The sequence below is a fragment of the Terrapene carolina genome, unplaced genomic scaffold, assembly GCF_002925995.2.
Source record: "Terrapene carolina triunguis isolate 2854851 unplaced genomic scaffold, T_m_triunguis-2.0 Scaffold210, whole genome shotgun sequence".
Taxonomy (NCBI): domain Eukaryota; kingdom Metazoa; phylum Chordata; order Testudines; family Emydidae; genus Terrapene; species Terrapene triunguis.
The window spans coordinates 45,302,015-45,320,078 of NW_020664561.1; the positions used below are offsets into that span (position 1 = coordinate 45,302,015).

The 18,064-nt window shown below is 43.4% G+C and overlaps 1 protein-coding gene across 1 annotated transcript in view; it reads right to left on the reverse strand.

Annotated features, from left to right (window-relative positions):
- Window positions 1-1,335: 1,335 nt before the first annotated feature.
- LOC112109824 (alpha-N-acetylgalactosaminide alpha-2,6-sialyltransferase 3) overlaps window positions 1,336-18,064 on the reverse strand; it is a 173,793-nt gene continuing 157,064 nt past the window's right edge. The window contains exons 4-5 of the mRNA XM_024204498.2: window positions 5,561-5,668; window positions 1,336-1,581 (exon numbers count right to left, since the gene is read on the reverse strand). Of these exons, the coding sequence (XP_024060266.1) occupies window positions 1,395-1,581; window positions 5,561-5,668 (295 nt within the window). The 3' untranslated portion in view covers window positions 1,336-1,394. The remainder of the gene's footprint in view (window positions 1,582-5,560; window positions 5,669-18,064) is intronic.

Genomic DNA, 18,064 nt, shown 5'->3' on the forward strand with positions numbered 1-18,064 from the left:
AGTGGAGGGAACTCAGCATTAGGAAGAACACACAGTATAAAAAGAGGGGCACAGCATCTTGCAGGATCAGACCCAGACATGGGCTGTCACTTTCTTCAAATACATTCTTGTATGTTGGCTATGCCAAGTGCCATTGGCGTTGCCATAATAATAAATGCTTATATACCATTTTTCACCTTCAAAACACTTTATGGACATTAATTAATCCTCACAAGACCTTTGTGAGGTAGATAAGTATTATCCCCATTTTTAAAGGTGGAAAAACTGAGGCAGAAAGGTGAAACAAATTGTCCAAGGCTGCAAGGGATTCGGTGTTAAAACTGGGATCAGAACTCAGGAGTTTTGTGCTCCAAGTCCTGTTCTCGTATCCCTAGGTGTCCCCCATCCACCACCATGTTTTTACACCATTTGTAGAGCTATTGTTTCAAAAACCAGGTACAATTTAGGGTGATGTCCCAAAAAGTGAACTAATGTTGGTGGATGCTGGAACGTCATCCTCCAAAAATACTACAATTTGAGACGGTGTCCAGATGAATTACATCATTCAAGATGATGGAGGCCAACCAATATGGAAGTACACCTCTACCTCAATATAACGCTGTCCTCGGGAGCCAAAAAATCTTACCATGTTATAGCTGAAACCGCGTTATATTGAACTTGCTTTGATCCACCGGAGTGCGCAGCCCCGCCCCCCGGAGCACCGCTTTACCGCGTTATATCCGAATTCGTGTTATATTGGGTCGCGTTATATCAAGGTAGAGGTGTAAGTAGGTAACCAGAGCTTCTGTGTTACCTATGGGCCTTTGAGCTATGAATATCTTTGCACATGGGTGTTATCTATAGTTCAGGAATCATTATTTACCCCATCTCTAATTTTAGCACACCCAGTGAGTGTGGATGCATGTGAAAGTATATACATACTGCCACATTGGTGGTCCTTAAAATTTATCCAGTTGTATGTAAGACAAATAAATACAGTTACTTCAGAATCTACTATCTTCCCTTATATTTGCCTATAGGAAGTTACCTTTAGTACTGCAAATCTTGAGGTTAACTAACTGCAAATAGTCATTTTAATTACCTAAGGCAACTGGAAAGTTTCTAAAGGCCACCACTCCGTGGGCATGCTTGTATATAACATGAAATCACTGCTATCTGGAAATGGCTGTTGTCTTGAATTAAAATGCAGTTAAAATGTAAAGTGCATTATGTAGTATATAACCCTTAGTGATAAAATAAGCAACTCATCTGCCTTCCACAAATTGATCCATCAACTTCTCTATCATTGAGTTTTAGTTTAGATTATCTAGTGTGAGAAAGTCCGTCAGATGTAAGCAAGATCATTGTAAACTGAGGCATTTTTGTAATATTATGCTGCTAAAGAAGAACCAACATCAAGACAGTGTCCAGTTAGGGTGTGTAAATATTATTGTGTGCTTCTTGGCCCATTTAGCAAATACTTTCTTTTCTGTGATAAACCTATGACCTCCATAGGGAGCATTTTCATGCAGAAAGTACTCATCACATTCATCTCTTCCTGGCTCATAATAATGGTAAGGGACCTTTCGAAAGGCTTCAGACCTGGGAAAGAAAACAAAACAGAGATACATGTTAACACATTTTCCAGGAAATCCATTATATACACTGTAATTGTATTCATTGGAATCCCATCCATGTGTCTTGTATCTGGACTGCATTAAAAGCTATCGTGTAAGAAATCTTTCCATTATAGTATATGCACAGTATGGTTTGTGTGCATTTTAATAGATCAAATAAATAAATACAAGTCCTTAAGATACACTGGCCTTACTAGTTAGTATAGGATTATGGTCAGGGCCTAGAGGACACTACCCCAGGGTTGTCCTACTGCAAAAGTTAGCCAATGTGTCAGTATCTCTAAATGGAAGGCTCTCATTGTGTAGTCCTAGTCCCCACAACAGGCCCTTGGGTTGTCTGACTAGGGCACAGGGCAGCTGATATTAGCAAGCAAAAGAGGAGGGGGATCTTTCTTGCTCTGCTGTTCTTAGAAAGTGATTAAGCTAAAACAAACAAAATATCTTCTAATCAGGCAATGCAGCCAGAACTGCACCTATAGGGAAACCCCATCCCACCCTATCAGGGACACGGTGAAATGTTACTGTGCTGTTTACTGATTCTATGCCAGGGCTGTGTAGCAAGGAGTACTGGCTGAGCTCTATGAGGACAACTTTGTTTAGAGTGGAAGTGAAAGCAGCAATAAGAAATAATAAAAACAAAATATATAACAAATAGAAGAAAGGGGAAGTTGATAGTAAAGAATATAAATCAGAAGTTAGGGCATGTAGAAAATTGATAAGGGAAGTAAAGTGACACGAGGAGAACTCTATGGCCAGCAGAGTTAAGGACAGGTTTGTTTTAAACCCGCTGCCTATTAAACATAATAGTGTTGATGTAATATACATCAATATGTTGGCATTTGACATGGTACCACACAACATTCTGATTAAAAACTAGAATGATATAAAATTAACATGGCACACATTAAATTGGACTCAAAACTGGCTAATGTATAGGTCTCAAAATGTAACAGTAAATGGGGAATTGTTATTGAGTGGGCCTGTGTTCAATGGGGTGCTGCAGTGATCAGTTCTTGGCCCTACGCGCTAACATTTTAATCAATGAATCAATGACCTAGAAGAAAACAAAATTATTACTTATAAAGTTTTCAGATGATACAAAAATTGGTGGAGTGGTAAATAATGAAGAGGACAGGGCACAGATACAGGGCGATCTGGATCTCTTGGTAAACTGGGTGCAAACAAATAATATGCATTTTGTATGGCTAAATGTAAATGTATATAGCTAGGAACAAAGAATGTAGGCCATAATTACAGGATGGGGGACTCTATCCTAGGAATCAATGACTCTGAAAAAGATTTGGGGGTCCTGGTGAATATTTAGCTGAACATGAGCTCCCAATCTGACGCTGTGGCCAAAAGACCTAATGTGATCCTCAGATGCATAAACAGGGGAGTCTTCAATAGGCGTACAGAGGTTATTTGACCTCTGTATTTGACACAGGTGTGACCACACTGGAATATTGTGCCCAGTTCTGGTGTCCACAATTGAAGAAGGATGTTGATAAATTGGAAAGGGTTCAGAGAAGAGCCACAAGAATGATTAAAGGATTAGAAAATATGCCCTATAGTGATAGGCTCAAAGAGCTCAATCTATTTAGCTTAAAAGAGAGATGGTTAAGGGGGCGACTTGATTATAGTCTATAAGTATCTACATGGGGAATAAATATGTAATAATGGGCCTTCTAATCTAGCAAAAAAAGGTATAACATGATCCAATGGCTGGAAGTTGAAGCTAGACAAATTGAGACTGGAACTAAGGTGGAAATGTGAGGGTATTGAACCATTGGAACAATATACCAAGAGTTGTGGTGGATTCCCCATCACTGACAATTTTAAAATCAAGATTGTAAGTTTTCCTAAAAGATCTGCTCCAGGAATTATTTTGAGGAAGTTCTATGGCCTGTGCTGTACAAGAAGTCCAGCTAGATGATCATAATGGTGCCTTCGGCCTTGGAAACTATGAAAAACTTGAGTTATGTCTTTCTTTTTCTCATGGCCTTTGTAATGTTTTCCAAAGAACAACACACCTCCTTTCAGTCTGGATGACTGTGATGTGGTGTCTACCACACAGCTGAATCAAAGGTTAACAGGAGTCTGACAGCCAATTAGCCCACTTTGCTGCATCTGCATGGTGTGTCAGGCTTGATTTGTTATTAGCTCCAGCTGGGAAGGAGCTGGATCTTCTTCATAAAAGGAGGAAGTGAGGTCTTGCTGAGGGACCCAAGAGAGAGAAGATAGGGAGTTTCCCCTCTTGGAAGGGCCTGAGGCAGGCAGGCAGGCAGGCAGGCAGGCAGGCAGGCAGGCAGGCAGACAGACAGACAGACAGAGACAGAAGAAGGGCTTGGGGACAGCATTAATGTCTGTGGTGAGCCTGGGAAAGGCACAGAGAGGGAGTCCTGAGGGGTCAGTGTTCCATCAGAGGAAAAAATAAGCTGGAAAGACCTAGGGAGAAGTCAGAGGCCTGAGAGACTGCGTTAAGCACAGGCTACATGGAAGCAGTGCAAGGGGCTCAGAGGTAGGAAGTGGCCCAGGAAAACAGCAGTATGTCTGAAGGAGCAGACCTAGTTGCTTAATACAGGGCCCCAGGGCTAGAACCCAGAGCAGAGGGTGAGCCTACATTCCCCTGCCAGCCCTGAGGAAGGGGTGTACAAGGCCAAGGTAAGGACTACTAAGTCCAAGGTTGGTCTGAGAGCAAGACAGCTTCAAGGATGGGCTGAGTAATAGCCCAAGAGAGGGCAGAAGGATCTTTTGGGATGTTTCTGGACTTTTAGTTATATCTTCTGTTACTCTGGAAGGGGAGAGACTTTAAAGTGACCTGGCCAGAGGGTTGAGTTGCAAGAAGAGGTGAACCACCGCAGAACCAGTTCGACCTTTGGCAGGGGATGCTAGACAGGAAAGAGCTGTTATGCCATGCCCAGCCCTGAGGGGGCTTGCCGGCTGAGAGTGTAATCTTCCACAATGTTGTTTAGGTCATTTACCAGGAGCTGTGAGTTCTGAAAATCATCCTCTTATGTAGGTGCCTAACTTTAAAGAGCCAAGTTTGGAGCATTGACTCCTTTCTCCATGTCCTGGTGTCAATGAGCATTGAGCTGTCCAGTATGGAGCAGAGATAATGACAAGGGTGTGGGCACAGGTAGAAGTTGTACACCCAATCAAATGGTTACAGAGGGTTTGCTTGAACTAGCCCCGCTAACATAAAATGTGGCTTGCTTTATTATTTTACATCACTTGACTGAATTTCCTGCTTTTGTGAATAAGCAGCACGTCTATTATATATTCCATTATCTTTATGCTATAGATTAAAAATATCTGATTTGGATTTTTAAGATGGTGGTTGCACTTATGATAATAGAATAGGATGTATGACAATGCTGGATCACCAACAATTGTTGGTAGGAATTTGTCACACTACCCTGATAAAGCTCAGAGGACTTGTTTTGTTTTCCAGTGAGAAACCCCCAGCTACTCAAGCAGACCACATATATACCTAGAAATAAAGTTCAGACAGGTTGCTCATTTAGTGATGTAATATAGTTTCAGGTAACCATCCTGAGATAATCAGTTCCTCATTTCCAAGAGCATTTGGTATTCTGTGAGCTAATAGATTAATATTTCTTATATAGACATGTTTGAGCAGTGAAAACAAGTACACTTTGTCAAAAGAGCAAAAATGTTCTCCATTTCCCAGCTAACTCCAAGACTGCAGAAAGTCTTTGATTAAAAAAGTTCCTTATGACATTTGACATTAAAGTTTAATAAATGTTTTTTATTTTATCATATTGGAACTAAATACACTGACAATATAGCATCACATCAATGCAGAACACTGGGAAATGGATACCTAATCCACTTTTCAGATTTATGATATTAAAATGAATTGTGAATTTTTGGACAAGATATCAGAATTGTAGATGCATGAAAATAATTTCCTGTGATCTTACTTGCAGTAGGTGTCATTTATCATCCCATAGACATGAATTCCATAGCAGGCGTCCATAGCCAGAATTAAGGTAAACCACCCAGTGCTGAGATATGAACCTGACTGGACTCTGTAAAAACACAACACCAAACACAACAAATTGCAATGAGAAATTACTAACACTTTATCAAAGAAATATCACTGTTACCTGGGCCAAAACGCATTAAGCAACTTGACAATCTGTCAACGATATACAATTATTTTGAATTGTTATAGGTGTTCTCTCGTTCTTTCCAGGTTGGGGCCTCAGGCTACAGCCCACAGAATAAAAACCATATGCTAAATATCTGAAATCAAACAACTCATGTCCCGTAAGGTGGAAAGTAATTTATTTGTACATTTGAAAGCCAAATTAATGTAGCATAATAGATGACAGATAACCATCACTGCCAGAAGTCAAATTAAAAGGGATGTGTGTACCCACCTATATATACACACACATCTTCATATACACAAGAACTATCACTACAATGTCATGAATGTTACATGAATATTGTAAGTTTACACACAAAATGCAACTTTTAAGGTTGTGTTGACAATCACCTGGTAGAATCAAAAGCTGTTTTGAAAAATAAAACGGTGTCATTCACTGAGATGACATACTTGTATCAGGGAGGGAAGTGTAAGGGAATATGGTCTGGTTTGGCAACCTTTACTCATGCAACTAGTTCCATTGAAAGCAGTAGGACCACTTGCATGAATGAGAACTAATCACATGAATAAGCATCTGGCGCAGTTTCCAAATGGCTCCTATTTGAGAAAATATATATTCTTTAATAAAGGTCAAATCCTGTTCACATTATTCACACAAGCAGCACTATTGGGAGTCAACAGAACTTCCCACGTGAGCAGAGCAAGCAGGAGATGTTGCTTTAATATCTCGAATAAAAAGGAATATGCTAGGCACTAAGGGTGGGATTCACAAACATACTTAGGTGCCTAACTCCCATTTAAATACCTTTGTGAACTCTACCCTGCGTACAAACTGGTTAATATCCAGCTTTTCTTAGGGTATGTCTACACTACGAGAGTAGTTCGATTTTAGTTAAATCGAATATGTGCAATCGATATTAGAAAGTCGAACGTATGTGTCTACACTAAGGACAGTAATTCGACTTTGTCAGTCCACACTACCAGGGAAAGCGTCGACATTGGAAGCAGTGCACTGTGGGCAGCTATCCCACAGTTCCCGCAGTCCCCGCCGCCCATTGGAATTCTGGGTCGATCCGCCAATGCCTTCTGGGTAAAAAAATGTGGCGAGGGTGCTTTTGGGTAACTGTTGTCATCCGTCAGTCACTACCGCCCTCCCTCCCTCCCTCCCTGAAAGCGCCGGCGGGAAATCAGTTCGCGCACTTTTTGATCAGTGACAGCGCGGACGCCACAGCACTGCGATCATGGATCCCGCTGCGACCATCGCTGCAGTTGTGGCCGTTCTCAACACCTCGCAGCTTATCATACACCTTTTCCTGAGGCAGATGCAGAGAAATCAGGCGAGGAGGCTACGGCACCGCCGTGAGGGCCTGAAGTCGGAGAGTAGCACAGAGCTGTCAGAAACCACGAGCCCCAGCGCCCAGGACATCACTGTGGCAATGGGGCATGTGGATTTTGTTGAACGGCGATTCTGGGCCCGGGAAACAAGCACGGACTGGTGGGACCGCATAGTGCTTCAGGTCTGGGATGAATCCCAGTGGCTGCGAAACTTTCGCATGCGGAAGGGGACTTTCCTCGAACTTTGTGAGTTGCTGTCCCCTGCCCTGAAGCGCAAGGACACCCGCATGCGAGCAGCCCTGACTGTCCAGAAGCGAGTGGCCATAGCCCTCTGGAAGCTTGCAACGCCGACAGCTACCGGTCAGTCGCGAACCACTTTGGCGTGGGCAAATCTACCGTGGGGGTTGTTGTCCTGCAAGTAGCCAAGGCAATCGTCAAGGTACTGCTGTCAAAGGTAGTGACCCTGGGAAACGCGCAGGCCATCATAGATGGCTTCGCTGCGATGGGATTCCCAAACTACGGTGGGGCTATAGATGGGACTCACATCCCTATCCTGGGACCGGGCCACCAGGCCAGCCAGTACATCAATAGAAAGGGCTACTTTTCAATGGTGCTGCAAGCACTGGTGGACCATCGGGGACGGTTTACAAACATCTACGTCGGATGGCCGGGCAAGGTTCATGACGCTCGCGTGTTCAGGAACTCTGGTCTGTTTAGACGGCTGCAGGAAGGTATTTACTTCCCGGACCACAAGATAACTGTTGGGGATGTGGAGATGCCTACAGTGATCCTCGGGGACCCAGCCTACCCGCTAATGCCCTGGCTCATGAAGCCCTATACTGGGGCCCTGGACACTGCACAAGAACTCTTCAACTACCGCCTGAGCAAGTGCAGAATGGTGGTGGAGTGTGCTTTTGGCCGTCTCAAGGGGAGATGGAGAAGCTTACTGACTCGCTGTGATCTCAGCGAAACCAATATCCCCATCGTTATTGCAGCTTGCTGTGTGCTCCACAATCTCTGTGAGAGCAAGGGGGAGACCTTTATGTCGGGGTGGGAGGTTGAGGCAAATAGCCTGGCTGCTGATTACGCCCAGCCAGACAGCCGGGCGATTAGAAGAGCCCAGCGGGACGCGCTGTGCATACGGGAGGCTTTGATAGCCAGTTTCAAGGCTGAACAGGGTACCCAGTGACTTTTAAGTTTGTGGACACAGAAGCTGAACTTGCCCCCGTTTCTTTACCCAGTTGCCGTCGACTATCCTCTCCAGTTACATACCCCCTTCACCCCCTTCCCAAAAAATAAAATCTGTTCTGTTTTGTTAATGGACACCGTTGTCTTTATTACTGTTTTCGCGGGAATGTTTTAAACCTGGGACGCAGACTGTGGCGGGGGGCGGGTTTAGTGTTGTGATGCAAATGATGCTTCTAAACTCCAGGAATGACAGGCTCCGCGGTGGTGGACTGGTTGTTTCAACGGAGCCTGCCAGCCCTCCTGGGGGGGACTGCGTGTATGTGTCGGCTATGTGACTGTCTTGCAGGGGGAGGAGGGTTACAGATCCCCTGCTGCGCGGCTCTGTGATCCAGGGTAAGGACCGCTGCATAAGATCTGTAACTGCCCTCCCCCGCCACCAAGTCACAGAGCAACACCACCCCCCCCACCACACAGAACATGAAAACCACCTCCCAGACTGACCAGGATAACTAGTCACTGCACTGTATATGTGCCCTGCTGCTGGACCTGCCCCCTGCTAAAGGTGACTGTCCTGCCCAATTACCAAGCCCCTTCCCCCCCCTTCAGACAGACTCTCATCTAAAAGAAGAGGATGGAAACAATAATGAACAAAAACGTATTTTTTATTAACAACCGCACATGGAACGGGGGGGTGAAACTTGGACGGGGTCTTGTGTGAGGCGGGTAGGAAAGGACTTTTCAAATTTTGGGGAATGAGAGCCTTCTAGTGGTAGAGCAGTTCGCAGGGGTGGAGTGAAATTTTTCACGGCCCCTTCTGCCCCTCCGTGTTTGGACTTTGGGTGAGGGGGGTATGGGACTTGGTGGCGGGGCAGGGCAGTTAGAGAGAGACTGCAGCGGGGCTCTCTCCTCCTGCCTCCGGTCCTGCAGAACATCCACAAGGCGGCGGAGCGTGTCCGTTTGCTCCCTCATTAGTCCAAGCAGCGTTTGAGTAGCCTGCTGTCCTCCTGTCGCCACCTCTCCTCCCGTTCCATGTTTGCCCGGTGCATTTGGGACAAGTTCTCCCTCCACTGTGTCTGCTGGGCTGCCTGTGCTCGGGAGCATGCCATTAGTTCAGCAAACATGTCTTCCCGTGTCCTCTTCTTCCTCCTCCTAATGTGCGCTAGCCTCTGGGCAGATGTGGCTGTGGGAATTGGAAAAAGGGAGTGAATTCCTGAGACAGATCAATGTATCTGTGAACAGAGAACATAGTCTTTCAACAAGACCATGCAGAGCACCTATCACACGCGCACTGAGGACAAGGTCGAATTTTCGGCCCTCGCCTACAGTGCCTGCGGTCTTGCTGTGGCGAGCTGAGGAGCAGGGCAGGACACCGGACTTTGTCTAGCTGTCAAACATGGTAAGCCGTAGACTTGTGGCTGCTTAAAACTTTAAGAGTGGCACTGGCCTCCTTTCGCATAGAAAGCAATGCGAGTCTCTGCTGGCAGCAATCCTGCAAGCATGAACTCTGGCCCTGTCCCACCCCCTCGCGGCTGTAAACCGCGTGGCTGTAAACCGGCGGTTGCAGTTCTGTAAAGGGACGGGCAAGCAGTCCCAATACTAACTTTCCCCTACCTAATTCACAGCAGGGAGTCATGCCAGACATCACCCTCCTGAAGGTCTCTGAGAGCCAGAAGGAGCGGATGCTTCGTGACAGCCTGCAGAAACCGGGGCCATTTGCTGCAATGCTCTGCAAGGCCATGATCCCCGAGTACCTGCTGGCGTTGTGGCAGGGAAACGTCTCATACCACGGGGGGCCTAACAAGCTCTCCCTGCCCAGGAACCTGCTCATGAGGCTTGAAAAACACCTGCAGGAGACCTATGAGGAGTTCTCCCCGGAGGATGTCGCCTCTATCCCCGGATACATTGACCAGTTTTTGGGTTAGGTGCCCTTGGAGGGACAGAAGAGTGCAGCGTTTTGGGCATTATAATCATGAAGCGGACATTGTGAAATTTTTTGAAAATAGACTATATATTGAAGCGCCCAAAGACAGACTAATCATGATACACTTTGCACAGATTCCCGTTTTGTTGGACTTTCCTGTTTACATGTTTTGAAGCACTTTACCCACTGTTAATATTTTAAATCATCCTGTTTTGTTGTAAATAAATGTTTACATGTTTTAAAGCACTTTACCTATTGTTAATATTTTAAATATGCCAGTTATGTTATAAATAAATGTTTAGATATTTAAAACACTTACTGCTTGATCCTTCCCCTGAATCTGTGTCTGGGATAACGGCTGGGGAGGGTTGGTAGGGGATCTCTGTGAGGGTGATGAAGAGCTCCTGGCTGTCGGGCAAATCAGCGCTGTCGACTGCCTCGTCCTCCTCATCTCCTTCCTCCTCTTCCCCGTCCGCTGAGGAACCGGCTGCGGACAATATCCCATCCTCAGAGTCCACGGTCAGGGGTGGGGTAGTGGTGGCGGCCGCACCTAGGATGGAATGCAGTGCCTCGTAGAAACGGGATGTGTGGGGCTGGGATCCGGAGCGTCCGTTTGCCTCTTTGGTCTTCTGGTAGCCTTGTCTCAGCTCCTTGATTTTCACGCGGCACTGCGTTGCATCCCGGCTGTATCCTCTCTCTGCCATGGCTTTAGAGATCTTCTCATAGGTCTTTGCATTCCGTCTTTTGGAGCGCAGCTCGGAAAGCACGGACTCATCTCCCCACACAGCGATGAGATCCAAGACTTCCCGATCAGTCCATGCTGGGGCCCTCTTTCTAGTCTGAGATTGCACGGCCATCTCTGCTGGAGAGCTCTGCATCGTTGCCACTGCTGCTGAGCTCGCCACGGTGTCAAAACAGAAACTGCGATTCAAACTGCCCAGACAGGAAAAGGAATTCAAATTTTCCCGGGGTGTGGCTGGTCAGAGCATCCGAGCTCAGACTGCTGTCCAGAGCGTCAACAGAGTGGTGCACTGTGGGATAGCTCCCGGAGCTATTACCGTCGAATTCCATCCACACCTAGCCTAATTCGACATGGCCATGTCGAATTTAGCACTACTCCTCTCGTTGGGGAGGTTTACAGAAATCGATTTAAAGAGAGCTCTATGTCGAACTAAATAGCTTCGTGGTGTGGACGGGTGCAGGGTTAATTCGATATAACGGCGCTAAATTCGACATAAAAGCCTAGTGTAGACCAGGCCTTAGAGAATGTATGTGCCTTTCAGTTCTAGTGAGATTAACTAAATATTAATAATAATAAATCCATGTGGTAAATGTTTACATCAAGTCACAAAGCTAGCTAAATGTAGCTCTAAGACTGAGCTCAGTTCAGGAAGATGTGGGGTGAGGGGAAGGAGAGAGGGCAAGATGGCTGTATGCCACCTTTGTAGCTCCTAGATTCTGGGCACAGGCAGCGACCTGTCTGTTCTCCATCACAAGCTAAAGCAGTCTAAGGGTTGCTCTAAATTAAGTTTGAGTGCAAAGGCCCTCCCAAAGGGACTTGCTGTGGCAAGAGGTTTTTGGCTACACCGCCTCTTCTCCTGGAACTCCCCAAATTATCTATATGTTGGGTGAGGTGTAGAGCCATTCTGCCAACTTTACACTACATAGAAAATTCTCTTTTACCAGGAGAAATGCCAGATATCTGATTCAGCTGCCTTTGTGTACCAAAGAGACCACCAGGGAAGCCAGAATCAGTGTTATAATATTATAAGTTAGTTCTGAAGAATGTATCCATGTGCAAATAAGGGAGAGTGACAAGTGAAAGCTATCAATCTTTCACCAGACTGACTCTGAATAGTGTTGTACTTTGGTAACTGATGTACTTATAATCAGAAACTGCTTAATTTTACTTGCTCTTCTCTCAGAGGAATGGTGCTATCAGTGCTGTCGTTAAATAGGCTTACAGACATATAATTTAAAATATGACCTTTCAGCCAGTGTATTAACACTGAAATGTAAGCTATGAGCCACTTATATTCCTTTTCAAAGCATATTATTCCTTTTGGTTTTCTACAGTCCTATTTCTTTTTACACTTTGAAATGTTGCTACATGCTGCAACTGCCACAGGTAAATTGCTTCTAGTAGTTTGTGCATTTTCTTAGTGCTCTTTATTACCAGCTTTGGATGTTGGCTCATTTTCCCACTCTCTCTAAATCTCTTTATCTGTCTTCCCCCATCCCCGCCCCGCCCCGCCCCAAGTTTCTCCAGTTATTCTAGGCAGAATTATTTCCTACTGCCTACTATAGAGGAATACGCAACCTTTCCATAATTCTCAACCAAATCATGGGGAGCTGAAGTGGGTATTCAAAAGCAGTTAATACAGAGTAGCATCGGCCATGTTGAGCTGTAATGTTTCTAACAAGCTTCCTGCTCTAGCAGCAGCAGCAGCACACTAACCTTGGGCTAACCATTTAAGATCATAATAACCATTTATCAGAGCACTATGAAGATCAGGACCTTTCCGATAACGGAGGCTTATTGGACAGAACTATATTGACAGTAGCATCTGAAATCTGCTATGCTCAGGAGTAAAAAGGAATTTTAAAAAGAATTAATCAATATTTCATGTCTTGTTTTAACACCACTGGACTTTAGTCCTCTCATCAATATACTACACTGACAGGATAAATAAAAATAGCAGAGTAAGTTCCCAGATACCTTCCCTGGGAGATGGAGTACGTGACAGAATACAGATTATGTTCTTTAAAACAAAACATTTCTTTTCTTTTCTTCTTCCTGAAGATATGTGGCTAATGAAGGAACACAGTTAAAAATAGTGGGAGTTCTGGATGAAATGTAACACCTTGGAATTCTATTGATACTGTAAACATATTTTGACATATTAATGAAAACAATACAGAAAATGTGAAAACAAGGCAATGGTCAGCAAAAGTTATTTGGTCTATTTATCTTGGAAATTAAAAGCTTATTTTGCCCAATCTCCTAGGATTAGGGCTTCAGAGAAATGTTAGTTATTGGGATTTAATTCACGCTCCTAACTAAGGCCCTGATTCAGCAAGGTATTTAAGCATGTGCTTAACTTTAAGCACAAGTCGTTCAAATGGAGCCAATAGGACTAACATGCTTAAAGCTGGGCATGTGCTTTAAGTATCTTCCTGAACTGGGGACTTGGATGTGACTGTATCTGTTTAAAATATCACTCACTTCAATTTTTAAAAAAATGAATGAGTTTAAAAGTTATTTGCAAATTTCAAGTTTCAAAACACTGCAGTTTTATGTTTATGGGAGTTTTCTATAACTGAGATAGACAGGATTGATGATAGTTCTATACAAAATGTAGAGAACTAATAATTTGTTAAGAATTTGCACATCAAATGGCAAATTAGGTATCTGGGAAAAAGCTTAGATAACATATAAACAGAAATCTGGGTTGCCATTTCAAATAACACAAGAGAAATTGCACATGTTCTTAACCTCTGATTTCCATATGGTTCCTTTTGCTCAAAGGGCTTTTTTCATTTATTAAAAAATACTCTTTGCCTCAAAACCTCATCAAGAAACACTAATTTGAATGTTTAGCTCAAACTGAGCAGAGATTCAAGTGGTATGCAATCAATGGCTCAGCTTCCACAGACATCAACAGAGCAGGATCATGTCTAGAGAGCGCTTTTCATCTGTGGATCTTAACATGCTTTTCACACAGGTGGGTAAGTGGTCAACACACAGAAAAACAATTTTGGAAAAAAATTAAAAGTGTCTAAGTTCTTGTTTCTCACCGTTCAAAATAGAACAATTTTTCATTTCAAAAGTTTTTGCAAATAACTTTTTTGGAAAACATCAAATTTTCATTCCCCCTCCCCCGTCCTCTTTTTGCCACTGAGTCCAATAAAATAAAAAACCTCAAGGGGTTCCTCAAGCCCCCTTCACTCCCACTTTTTCCCTTTTCCGCAATGTATCCTCTCCTACTTTGGAAAGCTTTGAAAAGTTACAGAATCCCAAAAGAAAAACATGAAACTCTGGCAGTATATAACTTTTCTAAAGTTGAAGAAATTTTAAAGAGTTAATGGGAAAGGGAAAAGAAAATTTTTTTTACATAATCTGTTTCATCGTATTCTGTGTCACAAAGAAAAGAGGAGATGGGGGGAGAACTTTAAATTAAAAATAGGCTTTTGAAAATAAAATAAAAATTAAAATGTCAATTTGAAATTAAACTTTTTTTACATTCCCTATTTGAAAAGTTGAAAATGATATTTTCCCATGGAAAATGTCACTTTTGGTGAAACTCCATTTTTCAGTGGAAAAAATTTTCTGTCAAAATATTTTGACCAGTTTTTGTAAATACCATTTTATGGAAAAACTGAGGCACAAAAAGATGAAATGACTTGGCCCAGGTCACACAAGTGATAAAGGTATGAAAAGAACCCAGCTATCTTGCAGACCAGCCCAGTGTTCTACCCACGAGATCATGATTTTTTTCTTTTAAACGTGTTCATATTTTAGCGCGCACACACACAAAAACACCTTGCGTTGTGCATGCTATTACATACCAGTGTGTAAAATGAACCAGCACTTTAAGTCCTAATCCTGATATGCTTAATAGTCTCCACTTCCACTGTAAACGGCATGAGTGGAAGGGGCCCAGAACCTCTCAGGATACAGATTTAAATATTTTAGATTTGAAAATTAAAACCCTTGGAATGATTTCGTTTAGAAAACCAACTGTCTGCATGCTCAGTAAGTGTCTACTCCAGCTTTTTCATACTTTATAGGGTGGGATTTTCAGGAGTGATGGTGATGTCAATTGGAGCAGAGTTATACAGACACTGAGCACTTTTGAAAATCCCACCCTTAATGTGTGCATTGATCACACGGATCAGCGTTCACGTTGAACTCCCCATCAGTGTCCGTCCCAAGCCAGAGGAGCTTATGATCCAACCAACAGACCAAATTCGGCGATGAATCCTGGTCACATGCCACCTGAGGCAGGTTGCACACATGCTAAGAAGAACTGATGTTTAAAAATGCTCCTGCAGGCTGAAAATGTGAACTCACCATGGGTCTGCAGAAGAACAATGGATTGAGAGGTGACAGGAGGCTATGATAAAAACCGAGCTTAAAGAAATACAGCAGCTCTTGCCTGGGACTAAGACGAAGAGGCAGATAGTGAGGAAGTGAAGGTGGTAAATTTTCAGAATGGAGAGGGGTAACTAGTGCTGTTCCCCAAGGGTCAGTCCTAGGACAAATCCTATTCAATTTATTCATAAATGATCTGGAGAAAGGGGTAAACAGTGAGGTGGCAAAGTTTGCAGATGATACTAAACTGCTCAAGATAGTTAAGACCAAAGCAGACTGTGAAGAACTCCAAAAAGATCTCACAAAACAAAGTGATTGGGCAACAAAATGGCAAATGAAATTTAATGTGGATAAATGTAAAGTAATGCACATTGGAAAAAATAACCCCAACTATACATACAATATGATGGGGGCTAATTTAGCTACAGCTAATCTGGAAAGAGTTCTTGGAGTCATCGTGGATAGTTCTCTGAAGATGTCCATGCAGTGTGCAGCGGCAGTCAAAAAAGCAAACAGGATGTTAGGAATCATTAAAAAGGGGATAGAGAAAAAGACGGAGAATATTTTATTGCCCTTATATAAATCCATGGTAGGCCCACATCTTGAATACTGCGTACAGATTTGGTCTCATCTCAAAAAAGATATACTGGCATTAGAAAAGATTTAGAGAAGGGCAACTAAAATGATTAGGGATTTGGAACAGGTCCCATATGAGGAGAGATTAAAGAGGCTAGGACTTTTCAGCTTGGAAAAGAGGAGACTAAGGGGGGATATGTTAGAGGCATATAAAATCATGAGTGGTGTGGAGAAAGTGAATAAGGAAAAGTTATTTACTTGTTCCCAGAATATAAGAACTAGGGGCCACCAAATGAAATGAATGGGCAGCAGGTTTAAAACAAATAAAAGGAAGTTCTTCTTCACACAGCACACAGTCAACCTGTGGAACTCCTTGCCTGAGGAGGTAGTGAAGGCTAGGACTATAACAGGGTTTAAAAGAGAACTAGATAAATTCATGGAGGTTAAGTCCATTAATGGCTATTAGTCAGGATGGGTAAGGAATGGTGTCCCTAGCCTCTGATTGTCAGAGGGTGGAGATGGATGGCAGGAGAGAGATCACTTGATCATTACCGGTTAGGTTCACTCCCTCTGGGACACCTGACATTGGTCACTGTCGGTAGACAGGATACTTGGCTGGATGGACCTTTGGTCTGACCCAGTATGGCCATTCTTATGTCCTTATGTTCCTATAGCAGCATGGCTCAAGGGAGCTCTGGCGCTGGTCAGTCAGAATGCTGTTTTAGCCTTGGTTTCTCTATGCTAATCTAAGGACTTCTCACTGCTGTGGTCCAGTTGACTACTCTCTTTTGAAAAGGCTGTGTGGAGTCACTTGCAGAAGTGCATAGACCCCTGAAGAGGGTAAAGGTCTCTGAACAGGAGTATGCCTCAGTTGGACTCACTGGGCGGAGTGCACGGGGAGAAACAAGAGTGTTGAGGCTGCATGGCCTACCCTGTTGGAAGAGTGTGACCCCTGGGATCTGGCACACTGTGAGGGTCCTTGGGAGTCTGGCACATTGAAAGGGTCCTTCCAAGGGACTGCTTAAAGGTCGGGACATAGCACAGATCCTGTAAATCACACACTGTAGGACTGGAAGGGACCCCTCAATAGGTAATCTAGTCCAATCCCCTGCTCTGCGACAGGACTACATATTATCTAGACCATCCCTGACAGGTGTTTGTCTTAAAACCTCCAATGACAGAGATTCCACAACCTCCCTAGGTAATTTGTTCCAGTGCTTAACAGTTAGGAAATTTTCCCTAATGTCTAACCTAAATCTCTCTTGCTTCAATGTAAGCCCATTACTTCTTGTCCTGTCCTCAGAGGTTAAGAGGAACAATTTATCATCCTCTTCTTTATAACAACCTTTTCATGTTCTTGAAGACTATCATGAACCGCCTCAGTCTTCTCTTCTCCAGATTAAACAAACTCAATTTTTTCAATCTTTCCTCGGGTCATGTTTTCTAGACCTTTAATCATTTTTGTTGCTGTTCTCTGGACTTTCCCCAATTTGTCCACATCTTTACTGAAATGTGGCACCCAGAATTGGACACAATAGTCCAGTTGAGGCCTAATTAGTGCTGAGTAGAGTAGAAGAATTACTTCTCTTATCTTGCTTACATCCCAGAATGATGTTCGCTTTTTTTCCAACAGTATTACATTGACTCATATTTAGTTTGTGATCCACTATAATCCCAGATCCTTTTCTGCAGTACTCCTTCCTAGTCAGTCATTTCCCATTTTGTATTTCTGCAATTGATTACTCTTAGTACTTTGCATTTGTCCTTATTTAATTTCATCCTTTTTAATTCAGACCATTTCTCCAGTTTGTCAAGATCATTTTGAGTTCTAATGCTGCCTGCCAAAGTTCTTTCCACCCTTCCCAGCTTTGTATTGTCTGCAACCTTTATAAGTGTACTCTCATGCCATTATCTAAATCATTTATGACGATATTGAATAGAACTGGACACAGGAGAGAGCCCTGAGGGACCCCACTTGATATGCCCTTCCAGCTCGATTGTGAACCACTGATAACTATTCTGTGAGTACAGTTTTCCAGCCAGTTGTGTACCCACTTTATAGTCGATTCATCTAGGCTATATTTCTCCAGTTTGATTATAAGAAGGTCATGTGAGACAGTGTGAAAAGCCTTACTAAAGTTGAGATATATCATATTTACTGCTTCCCCCCATCCGTGAGGCTTGTTACCCATGACAGC